Source organism: Atractosteus spatula, chromosome 9, assembly GCF_055471065.1.
Source record: "Atractosteus spatula isolate fAtrSpa1 chromosome 9, fAtrSpa1.hap1, whole genome shotgun sequence".
In the NCBI taxonomy this organism is placed as follows: Eukaryota; Metazoa; Chordata; class Actinopteri; order Semionotiformes; family Lepisosteidae; genus Atractosteus; species Atractosteus spatula.
In genome coordinates this window covers 22,683,329-22,698,019 of record NC_142714.1, presented here as the reverse complement: position 1 = coordinate 22,698,019, position 14,691 = coordinate 22,683,329, and the positions used below count along the sequence as shown (strand labels likewise).

The window sequence follows — 14,691 nt, the reverse complement described above, 5'->3', positions numbered from 1 at the left end:
ACAAAGATTACCAGTGTTAGAAACTGGAATGTTAAAATGCAGCAGGCATGCTATGAGTTTAAGTCCAATAGCAAAGTGATTTGGGATATTCAAATATCATCAAATTCAATAACACTGGAAAGAACGGAGCCTCTAATCATCATGTGAACTTAGCCATCCTTTCATTAAATTACACCCCATTTCAAAGCCTCCTTCTCGGTCAGACTCCAGTCAGTGACCAACCTTCTCCACGAGGCTCTGAACTCAAGCTAATTAATAGTAGGGCTCTCTTTAGAGGTGCACAGATGTGCACCGGACAAAGTGTAAAAAGAGCACAGAATCATTCTGCTGCTGCACCACATTCTCATCACAGAACAAAGGTTTTGGAGGCTTCTTGGGTGGTGAGTGACCTCATCATTGTAATACCATGACAATCATTCCCTCCTTCCATTGCTTGGATGCATTGAGGTGGGTCAGCCTCTTCCATTTTTGGGGAGATGATCACTGGCAGAGACAGGCAGAAGTCTGTCTTGGTTGTGGTATTTCCTCCAAGATGGAGTTACAGTGTCGTAACAGACTTCAGAGTTCATATGTTATATTAGAAGCTCAAATTTCACCTTACAACAAAGAGGCTAGTTTCATGGCAGTCTTTGACTGGACATGAGTTCCCTTTGTGGCACAGTGGTGCATTGGTTAACATTGGTGCCTCCCAGCACTTAAAGATTAAAGTTGTTAACAACATGAAAGAGTTTTACACTACTGTACAGAAGTCTTAGACATCGTGTACTCTATTAAGAAGCTAGGATACCATGATGGCACAGTTGCAGTGGTTAACACTGCTTCCTTGCATTGCTGGGGTCCTGGGTTCAATTCCAGACGTGGGGATTTCATTGTTCATGGAAGTATTTTTTCTGAACTAGTTATGATTGTCAACCTGTATGGTCCCAATGAAGATAATTCACAATTTTTTCATTCTATTTTACTGAATTGGATTCTTATCCAAATGCCACCCTTATAATGGATGATGACTTCGACCTGGTCATTCAAGATTTAATAGATACATCCTCAGTTCCACCTAATTTGAACGTTCTTCTGCTAGATCCATATTTAATAATTATATGAAGGAGCTTGGTTTGGTGATACATGGCAACTTAAAAAACTTTTTTAACTGTTCACAACTCATAGTCTCAAATTAATTATTTCTTAGTTAATAGATCAGTTGTACCATCCATTAATTACCATTTCAGATCATGCTGCAGTAAGATTTGTTTTTAATATAAGTTCTTCCAGTAATAAATCACCAAGATGGTGCTCATTACTCAAAGATAATTATTTTTGTTCCTTTAATCAAAGAAAGTGGCAAATTCTTTTAGATGCTAATGAGTCTGATTATTGTTCACGTTCACTACCGGCAAAGCAGTGTTACATGGTAAAAATATCTCATATGCTTTTTTTAAAAAAAGGAAAAAAAGAAAAATACCTTAATCTAGAACAATTACAGACCTGGGGAGCTATCTGTGTGGAGTTTGTATGTTTTCCCTGTAACTGGGTGGTTTCCACTGAGTACTACGGTTTCCTCCCACAGTCCAAAGACATACTGGCAGGTTAATTGGCTTCTGGGAAAACTAGCCTCGATGTAATAATAATAATTCCTTACACTTATATAGCGCTTTTCTGGACACTCCACTTAAAGTGTTTTACAGGTAATAGGGACTTCCCTCCACCACCACCAAAGTGCAGCCCCCACCTGGATGATGCGACAGCAGCCATAGTGCGCCAGAACGCTCACCACACATCAGCTATCAGTGGGGAGGAGAACAGAGTGATGAAGCCACTTCAGAGGTGGGGATTATTAGGAGGCCATGATTGGTAAGGGCCAATGGGAAATTTGGCCAGGACACTGGGGTTACATCCCTACTCTTTTCAAGAAACTCTTGGAATTTTTAATGATCACAGAGAGTCAGAACCTAGGTTTTATATCTCATCCGAAGGACGGCGCCTTTTTACAGTACACTGTCCCCGTCACTATACTGGGGCATCAGGACCTGCATAGATCACAGGGTGAGCGCCCCCTGCTGGCCTCAATAATGTAGGTGCATTTGTGTCTGTGTGTGCCCTGAGATGGATTAATTGTACTGGCGTCTCGTCGGCTCTGGCTCCCCCTCAGTCCTGTATGGATGTAGTCCTCCCTGAACATGTGGGGTGCCTTGACCCCTCCCTGCAAAACCATCCCAGCTGATCCACATCCTGGGATTCACTAATGAACATTCTAATCGAGGGATGGGCTACATTCTCGCAGACTAGATCTGCGTCTCCTGCTCCCCCAAATGCACAGACACTCCGCTGCTTTGCATTAGACAAAAGGGCAGCACCACAAAGGATCTACAGTGTGCTATTTACATCATAGCTCCAGTGCATAAACAGGTGGTCCCAACATAGCAACTAGAAACAGAAACCTCTCTCGACTTCAATGACTGGTATTCGGTGAAGCTGTTGTTCTTTTGTTTTTCAAAACAAATTTGACCGCACTGTGGCATTTTAAACATCTAGACCTTTATTAAAAAAGAGCAGCTCAAGATTTTAAAGAGGCATTCCAGTAGAATAACTCAGACCATGATGCTCAAGTTCACAAGCTTGTGGTTGTCTGTCTAGCGTGACTAAATAGAGTAATAAAGAAAGCACTTACCCGGCACTATAAAGCCCTGCTATAAGCCCCCAAATTTTTGGCTTAGCTGTCCACAGTACCACAGTACATATGCTGAACCCCAATTCTATAGAATAATGTCACGTTAGAGTGGTTCTGTGGTGAGGTGAGGTAATAAAGACCACCTACCCATGAAATATGTTTTGACCAGTCTTAAAGGAGTGTGCATTAAACGCTTATTAAACAATTCTATTTGCCCTGGCCTGGCATCAAGGGTTAGAACAGGAAGCTGCCAAGTGCTTTGGCTTTGTGCTCAGTCTGTGGTCTCAGGCTGGCTTTCCAAGTGCCTACATGTTCAAGCCAAAAGGCTCCCCACACTTTTTCTGAAACGCTCCTTCTCTATTAATCCAAGGTTTCTACTGACCTGTGTGCGGAATATTTGGGAGATGAATTGAGCCTTAGCAAAAGAAGCAGCCTGGGGCCAGTTCAGTGGTTAATTAATCTGATTCACTGTTTTGGATGGTTGAAACCAAAAAGACTCCGCTATTTCCCAGGCCTTTCCTTCCCATTTTTGGTCAAATTATCACCTCCATGTTTGTAACAGGAGGCCACAGATGGCTGTCTGCTTGTCTGATTTATGCAACAGGAAAGAATTTCCCACATACCACCATACAGTAATTCCAGCAGCCAGATATACCAAAAACACAGACCTTTTTTGATGGAGAGAAAAGTCACAAACTGAACCATGAACCAAAGTTGGAATCTGAAGAGCCTTATCCTATCCGGGGCACAAGTTTCTGGTCACTCCTTTGATATTTGTCTCATAGCAGGTGTGTCAAACACATATAGAAAGGCAGGGATACCAATCACATGAACAGCAGTAGAAAACATTGAAAACCGGAGATCTTACATTTTTATGTTATGCTGCGCAGAATCTCCTTAGATACAGATATCACATTGTTTTTTCTTGTCTTGTTCTATGTCTGCTACACCTTTCTTAACATTCAGTTTTCTCAGTTCACAGGGACAATTTTTACTTCTCCTTGTGAAATTCAACAAGCCTTCCTCACATGTAACCCTGGGCATTTAAACCTTTGTGCTAATTTGCAACACTGCGCCAAAGTCTAATAACTTTATTAAGGTGATTATATATATATTCGTATGAGCTTAACATGCAGAGGTTACATAGTTATATTGTCACAGTCAGGTGCCTCAGCCAGTTGTGACTGGTATCATCCAAATCGATAAAGTTGCCGGGGCATCTGAAGCGAGGGCAGGAGTATAGGATGTGGTCGGCCGTCTGCTCCTTGCCATGGCCACATTCACAAGTTGGGTCATCAGTGAGAGCCCACTTGTGTAGGGTGGCCCGGAAACGGCCATGTCCAGTTCTTAGTTGGTTCAGCTTGACCCAGGCTTGTCTGGGTAGGTCATTTCCAGAGGGTTTGTTGGATACTTTGTCAATAAATTGTTTCAGTCTGTGGTTGTTATTATTCCACTCGTCTTGCCACTTTTTGTTAGCCCAATTAGTGCCATTGTAGTTGTTTGCTTCTTTCATAAGGCGCCTCATTGTGTTAGAAGGTGAGTGCCGGTTTTCTAATCGGAGGATCGTGGTGTTCCGGTTGCAGATGGCATCATGCAGCAGGTGGTCGGAGTCATCCGAGGCTTTCAGTGCAAGGTTGATGCAACTTGCTTCTCTGCGAAGGTTAGGTGGAGAGATGCCGCTGAGAATTGGTAGTAATTCAGTGGGCGTAGATCTAATGCACCCGGTTATAATGCGCATGCTGTTGTTCAGGGCTGTGTCTACCTTCTTCGTGTGGCTGCTGTTGTGCCAGGCAGGAGAGCAGTACTCAGCTACCGAGAAGGCTAGAGAAAGCACAGAGGTGTGTAAGACAGTGAAACTTGCACCCCAGCTAGTGCCAGCTAGTCTTCGCAGGAGGTTGTTCCTTGCTTGGATTTTTGCTGCTGTTTCTTCAAGATGTTGTTTGAAGGTCAGTGAGCGGTCAAGGACAACTCCTAGATATTTTGGGCTTTTCTCAAATGGAATAGTTTTGTCTTCACACTTGACGTTGATTGTTATGTTATGGGTACCTACTGCATTAAAATAGTGCTTTTTCTCAAATAATCGGAATCGAAGACAAGTGGCCTTGTTTGATTTGGCAAATCTCTATTCTTGGACTCCTTAACCAGAAAGGCAACCAAGTGCATTTCAGTGATCAGCATTTCTCTGAAGTTGTAATGAGTAGGGGATGTTACAAAAAAAATAAGCTTTTCTTATGAAAGTATTCCATGAAAAATAGCAACATAATTATTCCTGCCTGAATTCAACATTAATGGATTTGAACACAGGCTACTCCACACAACTTAATTTATTACAGAGTTTGCTTCTTGCGGGAATTTGAGAGCAATTACATTCTCCGGTTCAAACTCTTTGAATACAGGACAGTCACGCCCCACAAGTGGAATCTGCCAAAGAGCAGCTGTGTGTGTGTGGCCTGGTGGAGTGAAAGAGAGGTGTGGCAGATGGGTGTACAGCAATAATTGCAAAGAGCTGATTATCTGTGTACATGGGGCCTTAAAAACTCTTTTTTTCTTTTCCAGCAGCCATATCACCCTTCAACCCACAACCTGCAGTTCACTGAAGCTCAGCAGGTGTGAGCCTGGACAATAACTGGATGGAAGACCCCCTGGGAAAGCTAAGGTTGCTGCTGGAAGAGGAGGTGTTAGTGGGCTAATAGGGGGGCGCTCACCCTGTGGTCTATGTGGGTCCCAATGCCCTAGCACAGTGACAGGGACACTACTGTAAAATGACACTGTCCTTTGGATGAGATGTAAAAATGAGGTCCTGACTCACTGTGGTCATTAAAAATCCCAGGGCATTTCTTGAAAACAGTAGGGGTGTTACCCTGACGTCCTAGCCAAATTTCCCATTGGCCCTTACCAATTATGCCCTCCTAATATTTCCTATCTCTGAAATAGCTTCATCACTGTGTTCTCCTCCCCACTGGTAGCAGGTGTGGTGAGTGTACTGGCGCACTATGGCAGGTGGATGCTGCACATTGGTGATGGTGGAGGGGAGTCCCCATTGTTATATAAGTGTAAGAAATTATATTATTATTATTATATTATTATTCTATTTTGGTGGACTTCCACCTAGTAACCCATTTTAAAAATGAGGCCTACAGTCAGTAGAGTGTAGGCAAATTGTTTCAGCAGCTAAACCAACACTGTGTTCCACTTTGGTCAACACATTTTGCATTACAAACCAGGCCACAGCAGTAAGGGAGTGGCTGCCGCTAACAGTACTGGCTTAGTGTAGTAGTTGCTGTCAGGAATTATGGAATAAAGAGAAGAAAATGTCCCCTCTGCTTTCACAGCAGCCCTCCTAGAAAGGCACTTCCACCCTCGTGGGAAATGGGACAGATATTCCGGAGAGTTTTGGTTCTCCATTAGGACAATTTTAGAGGCTTAAGGGAAAAAAGAATGACTTGTCTACGAAGCTGCTAGCAAACATTGAACAGCCTAATGAACACATAGCCCCCCCTTGTGTTTGACAATGAAGCTGGAAGTGAGCTGCACTGTATAGTACTGCAAGGTTTACCATAATTCCTTGGACCATCATTCCTTGATTCTCCTGGGATTGATGCAACAGTAACCTGGGATGTTCCCTCTTGGAAACCCATTGCCTTTCTGTCAGAAACCAGTAATCACTTTTTTTCTGGACTAAACAGACGTCATTAGCTGTTTGTGACCTTCCTTCAACTTCAATGCTCTTCTTCCACCCTGCCTTTGTCTGATCACTTCAGATTTGATTGTCTGACTCTGTAAACCATACCAGGATTTTGCACAATATCTTGTGGAGACAGCTGCAGCTTTCTATCAAGACGAATTTTGTTGTTTTGCCAGCTTCACACCACTTCTGAGTTGCCTATCTGACTTTATTTGACGTGAAGTTTTAACAGAGCTGTATGTTTCTGTTGAGCTGTGTAACGTGATCTTGATAAGCTCTGTTTTAAAGGGAATAAGATGGTGGGACATAAGAGCAAGAACTGTAGAAAATTAAACAGCTAAGTGATTGACGTCTATAGAGAATGTAATTTTCACAGAGTTTCAAAAACTCTTTCTATTTTTCTGACTGTAGTAGAGACGACAAGACACTGCACTAACTGAAACTCTGAATATCAAAACTCTATGAAATACACACACCAGGAACATTGAAATATTTGCATTTTAATGGTAATAATACTATATATAGAAGAAGCTAAGTGTAAAGTTATAAGAGTATTGGCACCCTTGATAAAGATGAGCAAAAACGTCTGTATAAAATAAACAACATAGGTAATGAGCTATATTTTATGATAAAAATATGCAGAGAAAAAACATATTACTGTATTCTGCCAGTGCTCAGAGAAAAAGGTTTTTGTTAACAAGTATTAATTTTATTTCTCAAAAATGTGTCAATAACATCCCTAAAGATCCTTCTAAATAAACTCAAACAAAATTAAATATACATTAACAGTCTAATTTTATGTTCAACTCAGTCTAAAGGAACTGCATTGGGGCCGACCATGGCTTCCTGTTTCACTGGGGTATGCAAATGAGGTAAGACACACAAAAAATACCTTTGACATCCATCAACATGGGGAAGGCCAAAGAACTCGCAAACGAAACGTGACATATTGTTGTCAACCTTCATAAATCAGGAAATGGGTACAAAAAAATAAAAACCTAGGTATATTAATTAAACCACTAGTTTGAGACCACTGGAGGAGTGGTAAATTTGCCTGGTTTATCTTTGTGGAGAAAAATCCAAGGGCCACAGCTGGAGAATGAGAGAAAATTCTCAGTCACCAGGTCTCCAAATCTACAATTAGAGGCAAACCGCCACACCAATAGGGTTTTTGGAAGGGCTGCCAGAAAAAAAAAATACTGAGAGTAACCAACAAATGTAAGTGCCTGGAGCTTGCCAAATGATATAGGAACAAGATGCTATCATCAGATGAGAGAAAAACAGAGCTGTTTGGCCACACACACCACTGCATATGCAGAAAAGAACATCATATCAATTCAATTCAAAATACTTTATTCATCCCTTGGGGGGGGGGGGGGGGCAGTTTAAGGACAATTTAATAGCTACTGTAAAATACGGTGTTGGATCTTTGTATGTTTGGGGCTGTTTTGTTTCCGCTGGTCTTTGGCTTCCGGCAAGACAGTGGTCCCAAGCAAACATCACAATCCACAAAGAAATGGTTAATTGACCACAAAATCAATAGTTTGCAATGGCTATCTCAGTCTCCAGACTTGAACCCAATTGAAAGCCTGTAGTCTGAATTGAAGGGGCAATCCATAAGCACACTGAAGGATATCGAGGTCCTGGAAAGATTTTGTATGGAGGAACAGTATAAGATTCAGAAAATAAATGGATGATTTGTCAAATGATCAATTCTGGTTTATTCCATTAAATTATTAAAACAAATATTCAACATTTTGGAAAACTACAGTATAATTCATTGCCTGTACTGTTATTTTATACAGATTTTTTTTTGATCACCTATTGCTTGGCGAGCTCACAGAACAAAGGCTGTATTCTATGACAGGAATTAGAGGAATACTGTTCTTGGTGTTGAGTGATTAAGCTCTGCCTGAAAAGTGATAATTCTTGGTGGGAATCTAGATTTTAATCAAGCAGTTAGACCAAGTAACCTGGCTATTTCCACCCACTGACAGATTTAAAAAAACTACTAAGACTCAACAGTACATTTTGAATGATTCCTAGTGAAATACTGCCACCCTATGGTGAATTTTCTATTATATTAAGGTGTTCCTATAATTCTTACTAAGGATATGCATTATGTTAAAGGATTAGACATCTTAGTTTACCTTGGAACCATGATTTTAATGTAAACTAACTAGAATATGTTTCCACAGTTCCCAAATGATGATATTGTAAAAACAAAATGCCAGGAAACATTTGTCTTCAAAGATATGCCACAAGACAACGTGTTCTGAAAGTCTTGATACAAATGGTTTCAGGCCAATTATAATGGCAATAAAAATTTGTTGTTGCCTTTTAACATTATTTTTTACATCACTTTATTTTTCAGTGATACAATGATGAATGCAACGAACACTACACTAACATCACATTATTAGCACTGAAGGTATTTTTTACTTTAACTTGTGTGTGACCTTTCTTACTGTACTTATCTGTAGATATTTTAAATAGTAAACTGCCAGCACTAAGAAAATGCTTTTTCTTTGTTTTCATGCTTTTGAATAGTTTTACTGAATTAAATTAGACCCACAACAATAAAGACTAATATTTTATCTGTTCTGAAGAGTTTTACAACTCCACATACTGTACTCTGCATATCAAGGTACAGATTATGTGTGTTACTATAATTTCAAACTGCTTCCAGTTGTGGCAATTTTATATTATGTGAATATATAACTAAAACATGTTTTGCATGATATTCAACTGTGTCCTTCCCCAAACACTGTAGTTGGCACCCAGCGCTTTCAGACTCCACCTTCAGTGAAATTAACTCTGGTCTTTTTCACATTACCTCCCCTGACCAGGACTGGCCTCCCGATGATGGATATATTTGAAGAAGGGAAGATCTGATTCCCAGGGGGAATTTTCAGAATGAAGGCCTCTTGGTTTTCAGTGACAGTCAGTGAGAGACATGTTGCTCCATCAGTTGACAGGCTTTCTCCTGACAGGTGTTGTGGAGCTGCTAGCATGTCATATGACCAATGACTGTGATATATGAAACATGTCTGCAAAAACTGGTCCTAAACATCTGCTCTTCCACAACTCGTCCACGAGCTGGGCGTTGGTTCTCGAAGTGAAATGGCACCAGAACCCTCAAGCACAGCGCCATCCCCACACCAGAGGCGTTGGTTATTGCCGTTTAGCCTGCCATGCTGCTAATGGTTGACTTTCTGACGTCTTGTGAAAACAACTTGTCACGCCACCCTAGACTTTGAACCTGGATGTGGCAATGTTTCAATGCCTGTAATGTTTTTCTGAGTGAATTAAATTCCCTTACTTTTTTCAATTATTGCATTTTGTCATAATAAAATGCCCCTTATATTTTAAGGTCAACTAAATGCCAATAAACATTTCAAGACAACAGATGAGGAGGGTATTTGTTTTTTTATGAAGAAACTAATCTATAACCTCTATCAGGAGGTTAAGAGAGTAGGACACTAATGAGTTATTCCATTGACTTGCTGAAGGGCTGTCCTGCAGAGATCCTCAGTGGTTGTATTAAGGCTCGGGTGTCTCAGTGCAAGACTACACAGTAGGAGATTTGAAAGTCATGACCCAAAAAGCCGATTTCATTATAACACAGCACGTGTAGGCAGTTAAGAAATCCTTCCCGCTGTGGATGGGCAAGGCAGAAACAAACAAATATGGGCAGTATCGCACCAGAATGATTCACCACCATTTAGCTCGCCTCCAGGAGAGTCAGGTACAAAAGGGCATTTGATGCTGCTCCAACATGCACATGATACTTAATCACATAACACAACAGTGGCTTTTGCCTCATCTACATAGCACTAGATGGCGAACCATACAGGTCTTGAACCATATAAACAAGAACATCTCTGACTAAAAATACTAAGCCAGGTGGGTAACTGCATCAGCATGCGTAGTCTGCAAAGGAACAATAGGTTTATTCCATGCTGAAAAGAGAAGCCTTCTTCAAGTGTGACCTGTTGAAATACTCCTGTGACCACAGAAGCTACAGCAGCTGACCGACAGAGGGGCTGCAGCTGCCGGGAGCTGCTGGGTGAGTCTGTACAGCAGCACGTTTCCCCACTGCAGACCACGCAAAGAACATCCAAACCATATTCATGGCAGATGGCAGAATATACACCTGAAGAAGGCTTCACAGCCGAAATGTTGTGTTTGCTCTCTTCTCTTTTCAGCATGGAATAAACCTATTACTTGTTCCTTTAAAAATACTAATGCTGTGGACAATTTCCAAGCACAAAATCTACCAGACGCAAACATAATTTCATCAGTTTCCCTTCGGGATCAATAGTCTTATTTATCTATCCAGTGTGATTGGAAACCGAGGGGGAAGGTGGCCTCCTTTGTTAGAATAAGCGATTCGCCTAACAAAACTGATACATTCCCCTTGTTCGAAGTAGTACAATGTTCTGCAGAACTCTGTCCCCGTTTCAAAGATGACTGCCCCATACCACAGTACTATTCCCTGATTACCTTAAATCTTGAGAAAAGTAATCACCCCCGTCTAGCTGAGTGGACATCATACTTGGCCTGATGCAGACAGCCATGCAGCACCAGGACATACAAACCATGTGGAAATACTGGGGATGCTGCTAAATTCAACATGATGAGCTTCTGCAAAAGCTCAGCTCCCTCCAAGCCGTATTTAATACCCGTAAAGAATCTCAAGAAACCCTGATCGTTAATCCACCGCCAACTCAGTGGTGGAACAGAAGAGCAACACTGCTTAAGCATTTTAAGCATTTTAATAAAAGACATCAAATAATTAATGCAAATAAGTTACACTGGAGTAAATGCACTTGAGAAATTTCTTTTTATTTTTTTCAAACATTAGTGTATCTTTGCTCGTTATCAAAATAATATAGAAAATGTGTATATATATTTATATAAACCTTCAATTCTCAAATCCCTTAACAACTGTACAGAATGAAAGCATTTAGCGTTTTAAGCTTAGCGTTCATATCATTTGGGTATTACCTCTCTTAAATAAAAACAGTCTACAACAATATCATCACAGAATGCCTTTTTGGCGATCAGAAATGTTAAATCGCAAATATATTTATAAAAAATACAAAACAGGCAGTTTCTTTTTCTCAAGCAGCTCTGAATTTCAGTAGGAGACTGGGCATCTTTTTTTACTAGAGAGATGGACACACAAAAGCACACTGTGCATAAACACCACAGCGAAACAGACAATACTTTGTGCTGTTGAATTTGGTTTCAACCTCTTTTCCCCCACTGTGACTGACCTCAATTCCTGGTCTAGTAAATAAATAGCATAGGTTTCAAGAAAGCTCCTGTTTAAGTAACCATGGAAACGAGCTTATAATAGCCTAGCTGGGTTAGGCCTTTACAAACACAAGGGAAGTTTCATTGAGCATTCCCGTAAAGGAACTGTACTGGGCGTAATTGCTGGGCGCAACAGACCAAAACTGTTAGCTTTGGTTCCAAGCAGGAGAGATGCCCTGTCGTAACACCTTAGCAAAGTAAATTAAATGTCCAGTGTACTGAACTTCATTCAAATCTCATGAACTAAAATTCAGCATCTTACAAATGTTGGATCAGGCTTGTGTGATGATCACTTTGGCAACCTGTTGGTTACAGGTTCCACTCTGCACTACTGCATTCAATATGAAGTCATTTCATTTTTAAAATGTGCAGCTTTAAATAAAAGAAAAATGTCCTTACTTAATTTAAATATCGCACATATAATCGCAAACAAATTCAATTATATACACAGTAATGAACAGCAAGGCGCGGTTTTGAAACCACACAACTTAAAGCTTGTACATTTGTCCGTAAATGTACTTCATCTTACTCCCTACAATGTGAAGAGGATGCTGAATTAAGTGTTAATATGCACTTACACTGCAAGGAAAGCTAGAGCTTTGCTTGTTTAAAAAAATCAGGAAAAACACAAAGCATCCTTATCTCACAATGGCCAATTAATTTAAGCAGAACAACTGAGAATCCTGTTTCCTGCAGTGCAAACATAATTGCCAAGCTTTTGGGTGAGACTATAATTTAAATCCAAGAGACAAAACTTTTAACCCCTAATCAATTTCTTCATATGTGATAGATTAACCCTTTTAAGCACCATTTTGACAACCGCAAAAACAACTGGCATGAGCAGAGTTTTAAAGACCACTGCCGTATACACCTGTGGGTAAAGAGCTGAATGTGCTGTTTGTACCGTTAACACAGTTACAGTGTTAACGTTGTTATAGTTATAAAACCATGATGTCTGCTTCAAAAATAGTTATAAATGAACCAAGAAATAAACAGTCATATAAGACTAAGGCCCTTGGATTTTAAAAGGAGAATTTCATATTGCACTGAATGTCACTTTCAGTTCCTGTTTTTCAATTCAGTTCTAGAACACGAGACCAACTAAAACAGCCCAATGAGAAAAAGAACTGCAAAATCCAATTACACAAAATAATAATATTAATAAAATAACAATATTATAACAACAATAATAATAACCATAAGTTCAGGAATATAAAAGGGCATTCATACATTGATTGTCTTGTAGAGATAAAAAGCATTTAAAAACATCCAAGGCATCAATAGTGACAAAATAAAAAGGAAATTACAGCACTTTTCAACACACCAAATCACATTGTTCTTTTTTGGCAGTCCCCTGCTTAAAGGGTCAGCTACTGAGAAAATCAGTTTTCTAGCCCAGAAGGAGCAGAATCAATTCTTTTCCATTCAGTCAAGATTTTTTGCATTGAAAGTGGAACAATATCTCAACTGAAGCATTGCATGAGCTAGTCCAGAGGATGTTGGTCTCCACATGTCTTAACCAAACCCTTCCGAATTAAGGGGGAGCTCCAGTACAGGTTTAGGGGTAACTGAGATTTCTGAGCCTTCGAGGCAACACTGTTAAAGTGCTCACTGGAGTGGAGGGGTCCCCAACTCTGCCGTCTGAGAGTACAGCCTTGGAAACACAGTCAAACAGAGGTGTATGTTTTTTTAGGTGGACCTATAAAAATGTCATCCGGACGTGCAATGGTGTCAGCCAGCATTAAGCTCTGAGAGGAGCAGGGCGAGCAGGACAGGCTAGAAAATAGACCAGGCTATAAAATTTCACAGATAAACAAAAGTGTCTGAAGGAGCCAGACCAAAAATGGGAGCAAGGAGGGGAAGCAGGCTCTGTGTTGTGCTCTGTGCTATGAAAAACAAATTTCCATGGTTGTGCAGGGGATATCCCTTGTCCTCTCACAAGGCCAAGCCGCACGCAGCTCTGCCTGGCTAGTGCAACGCACCTTCCAGGCTCCCGGCGCGCCTTTTGGTTTCCATGGTGACGGCACCCCCACCGCCTCCACGCCGGGCCTCAGTGCCAGTCCTCGTCGTCTTCGTCCTCGCCCTCCTCCGACGACTCCTCGCTGCTGCTCTCCTCCGCCTGCGCTCCGTTCTGCCGGGCTGCTGCGGCCGCCAGGGCCGCCGCCTTCTCGTCCGCCTCCTTCTGCCTCAGCGCAGCGGCCTTCTTCTCCTGCTCCGCGTGGCTCTTCATGTGGGCGCTGCGGCTCTTCACCTTGTAGAAGACCCTGCAGAGGAGCACAGGCCGCAGCCGTCACACAGCAGGACTCTCGCTTTCTCACCCGGGGCCCTTCTCGTTCTCGCGCCAGCTGAGCCTCGCGAATGACTTCAGCTGCACCCCTGGGGAGGCCCTTTCTTAAAAGGGTAGGCCAGGGTTGACAATTTTGTTATTAATTATTATTATTAACCCCCCCCCCCCCCAGGATGTGGACTCTCTAATTGTATTTTCCATGTCGGCTTTCCGCTACGACCCCTGCAGCTGCTCTCAGCAGGGAATGGGGAAGTGAGGACAGACTCCTCCGACTTGCCCACCTTCAAGTCTCTCAGCTTTGCATCCCCAGTTGTTAAGAACCTACTGGAGGAGAGGCGGGGTCCTCACCAATAGCAGCGCATGCCTGCAAGTGCCCGGGAGGCCACAAGAGTGCTGTTGAGAGCCGAGAGAGCCCAGACCAACAAATCCCTCCCTCCCCTTAGCGCCACTCGGCCAATTCTGTGTCATCCCTTGGGGAATCCCAGTCACGACTGGCTATTATTAATACACAACCCGGGCTGACACCTGAATCACAGAGTTCAGCTTGCGCTAGGGAGAGTTCCTTTACGGACCGAGCCATTCAGGAGGCCAGAAGCGTTTCACTGACTGGCCTGCTTACAAAAATATTTGTCATCCGACCCTGCAAGCTCTGTATCACCTGAATGGAAGTGCAGCTCGATGGCATCACTGCAGGCCTGCAGGTGCACAGAAAGTTCCCGAAGCCCCAATGTG

The 14,691-nt window shown here is 41.9% G+C and overlaps 1 protein-coding gene across 3 annotated transcripts in view; it reads right to left on the bottom strand.

Moving 5' to 3' along the window:
- Positions 1 to 11,181: 11,181 nt before the first annotated feature.
- Positions 11,182 to 14,691, bottom strand: part of mideasb (mitotic deacetylase associated SANT domain protein b) — a 40,636-nt gene continuing 37,126 nt past the window's right edge. For all 3 annotated transcript variants that reach the window (XM_088924620.1, XM_088924622.1, XM_088924621.1), the window contains exon 13: positions 11,182 to 13,936. In XM_088924620.1, coding sequence (XP_088780746.1) covers positions 13,723 to 13,936 — 214 coding nt within the window. In that variant the 3' untranslated portion in view covers positions 11,182 to 13,722. The remainder of the gene's footprint in view (positions 13,937 to 14,691) is intronic.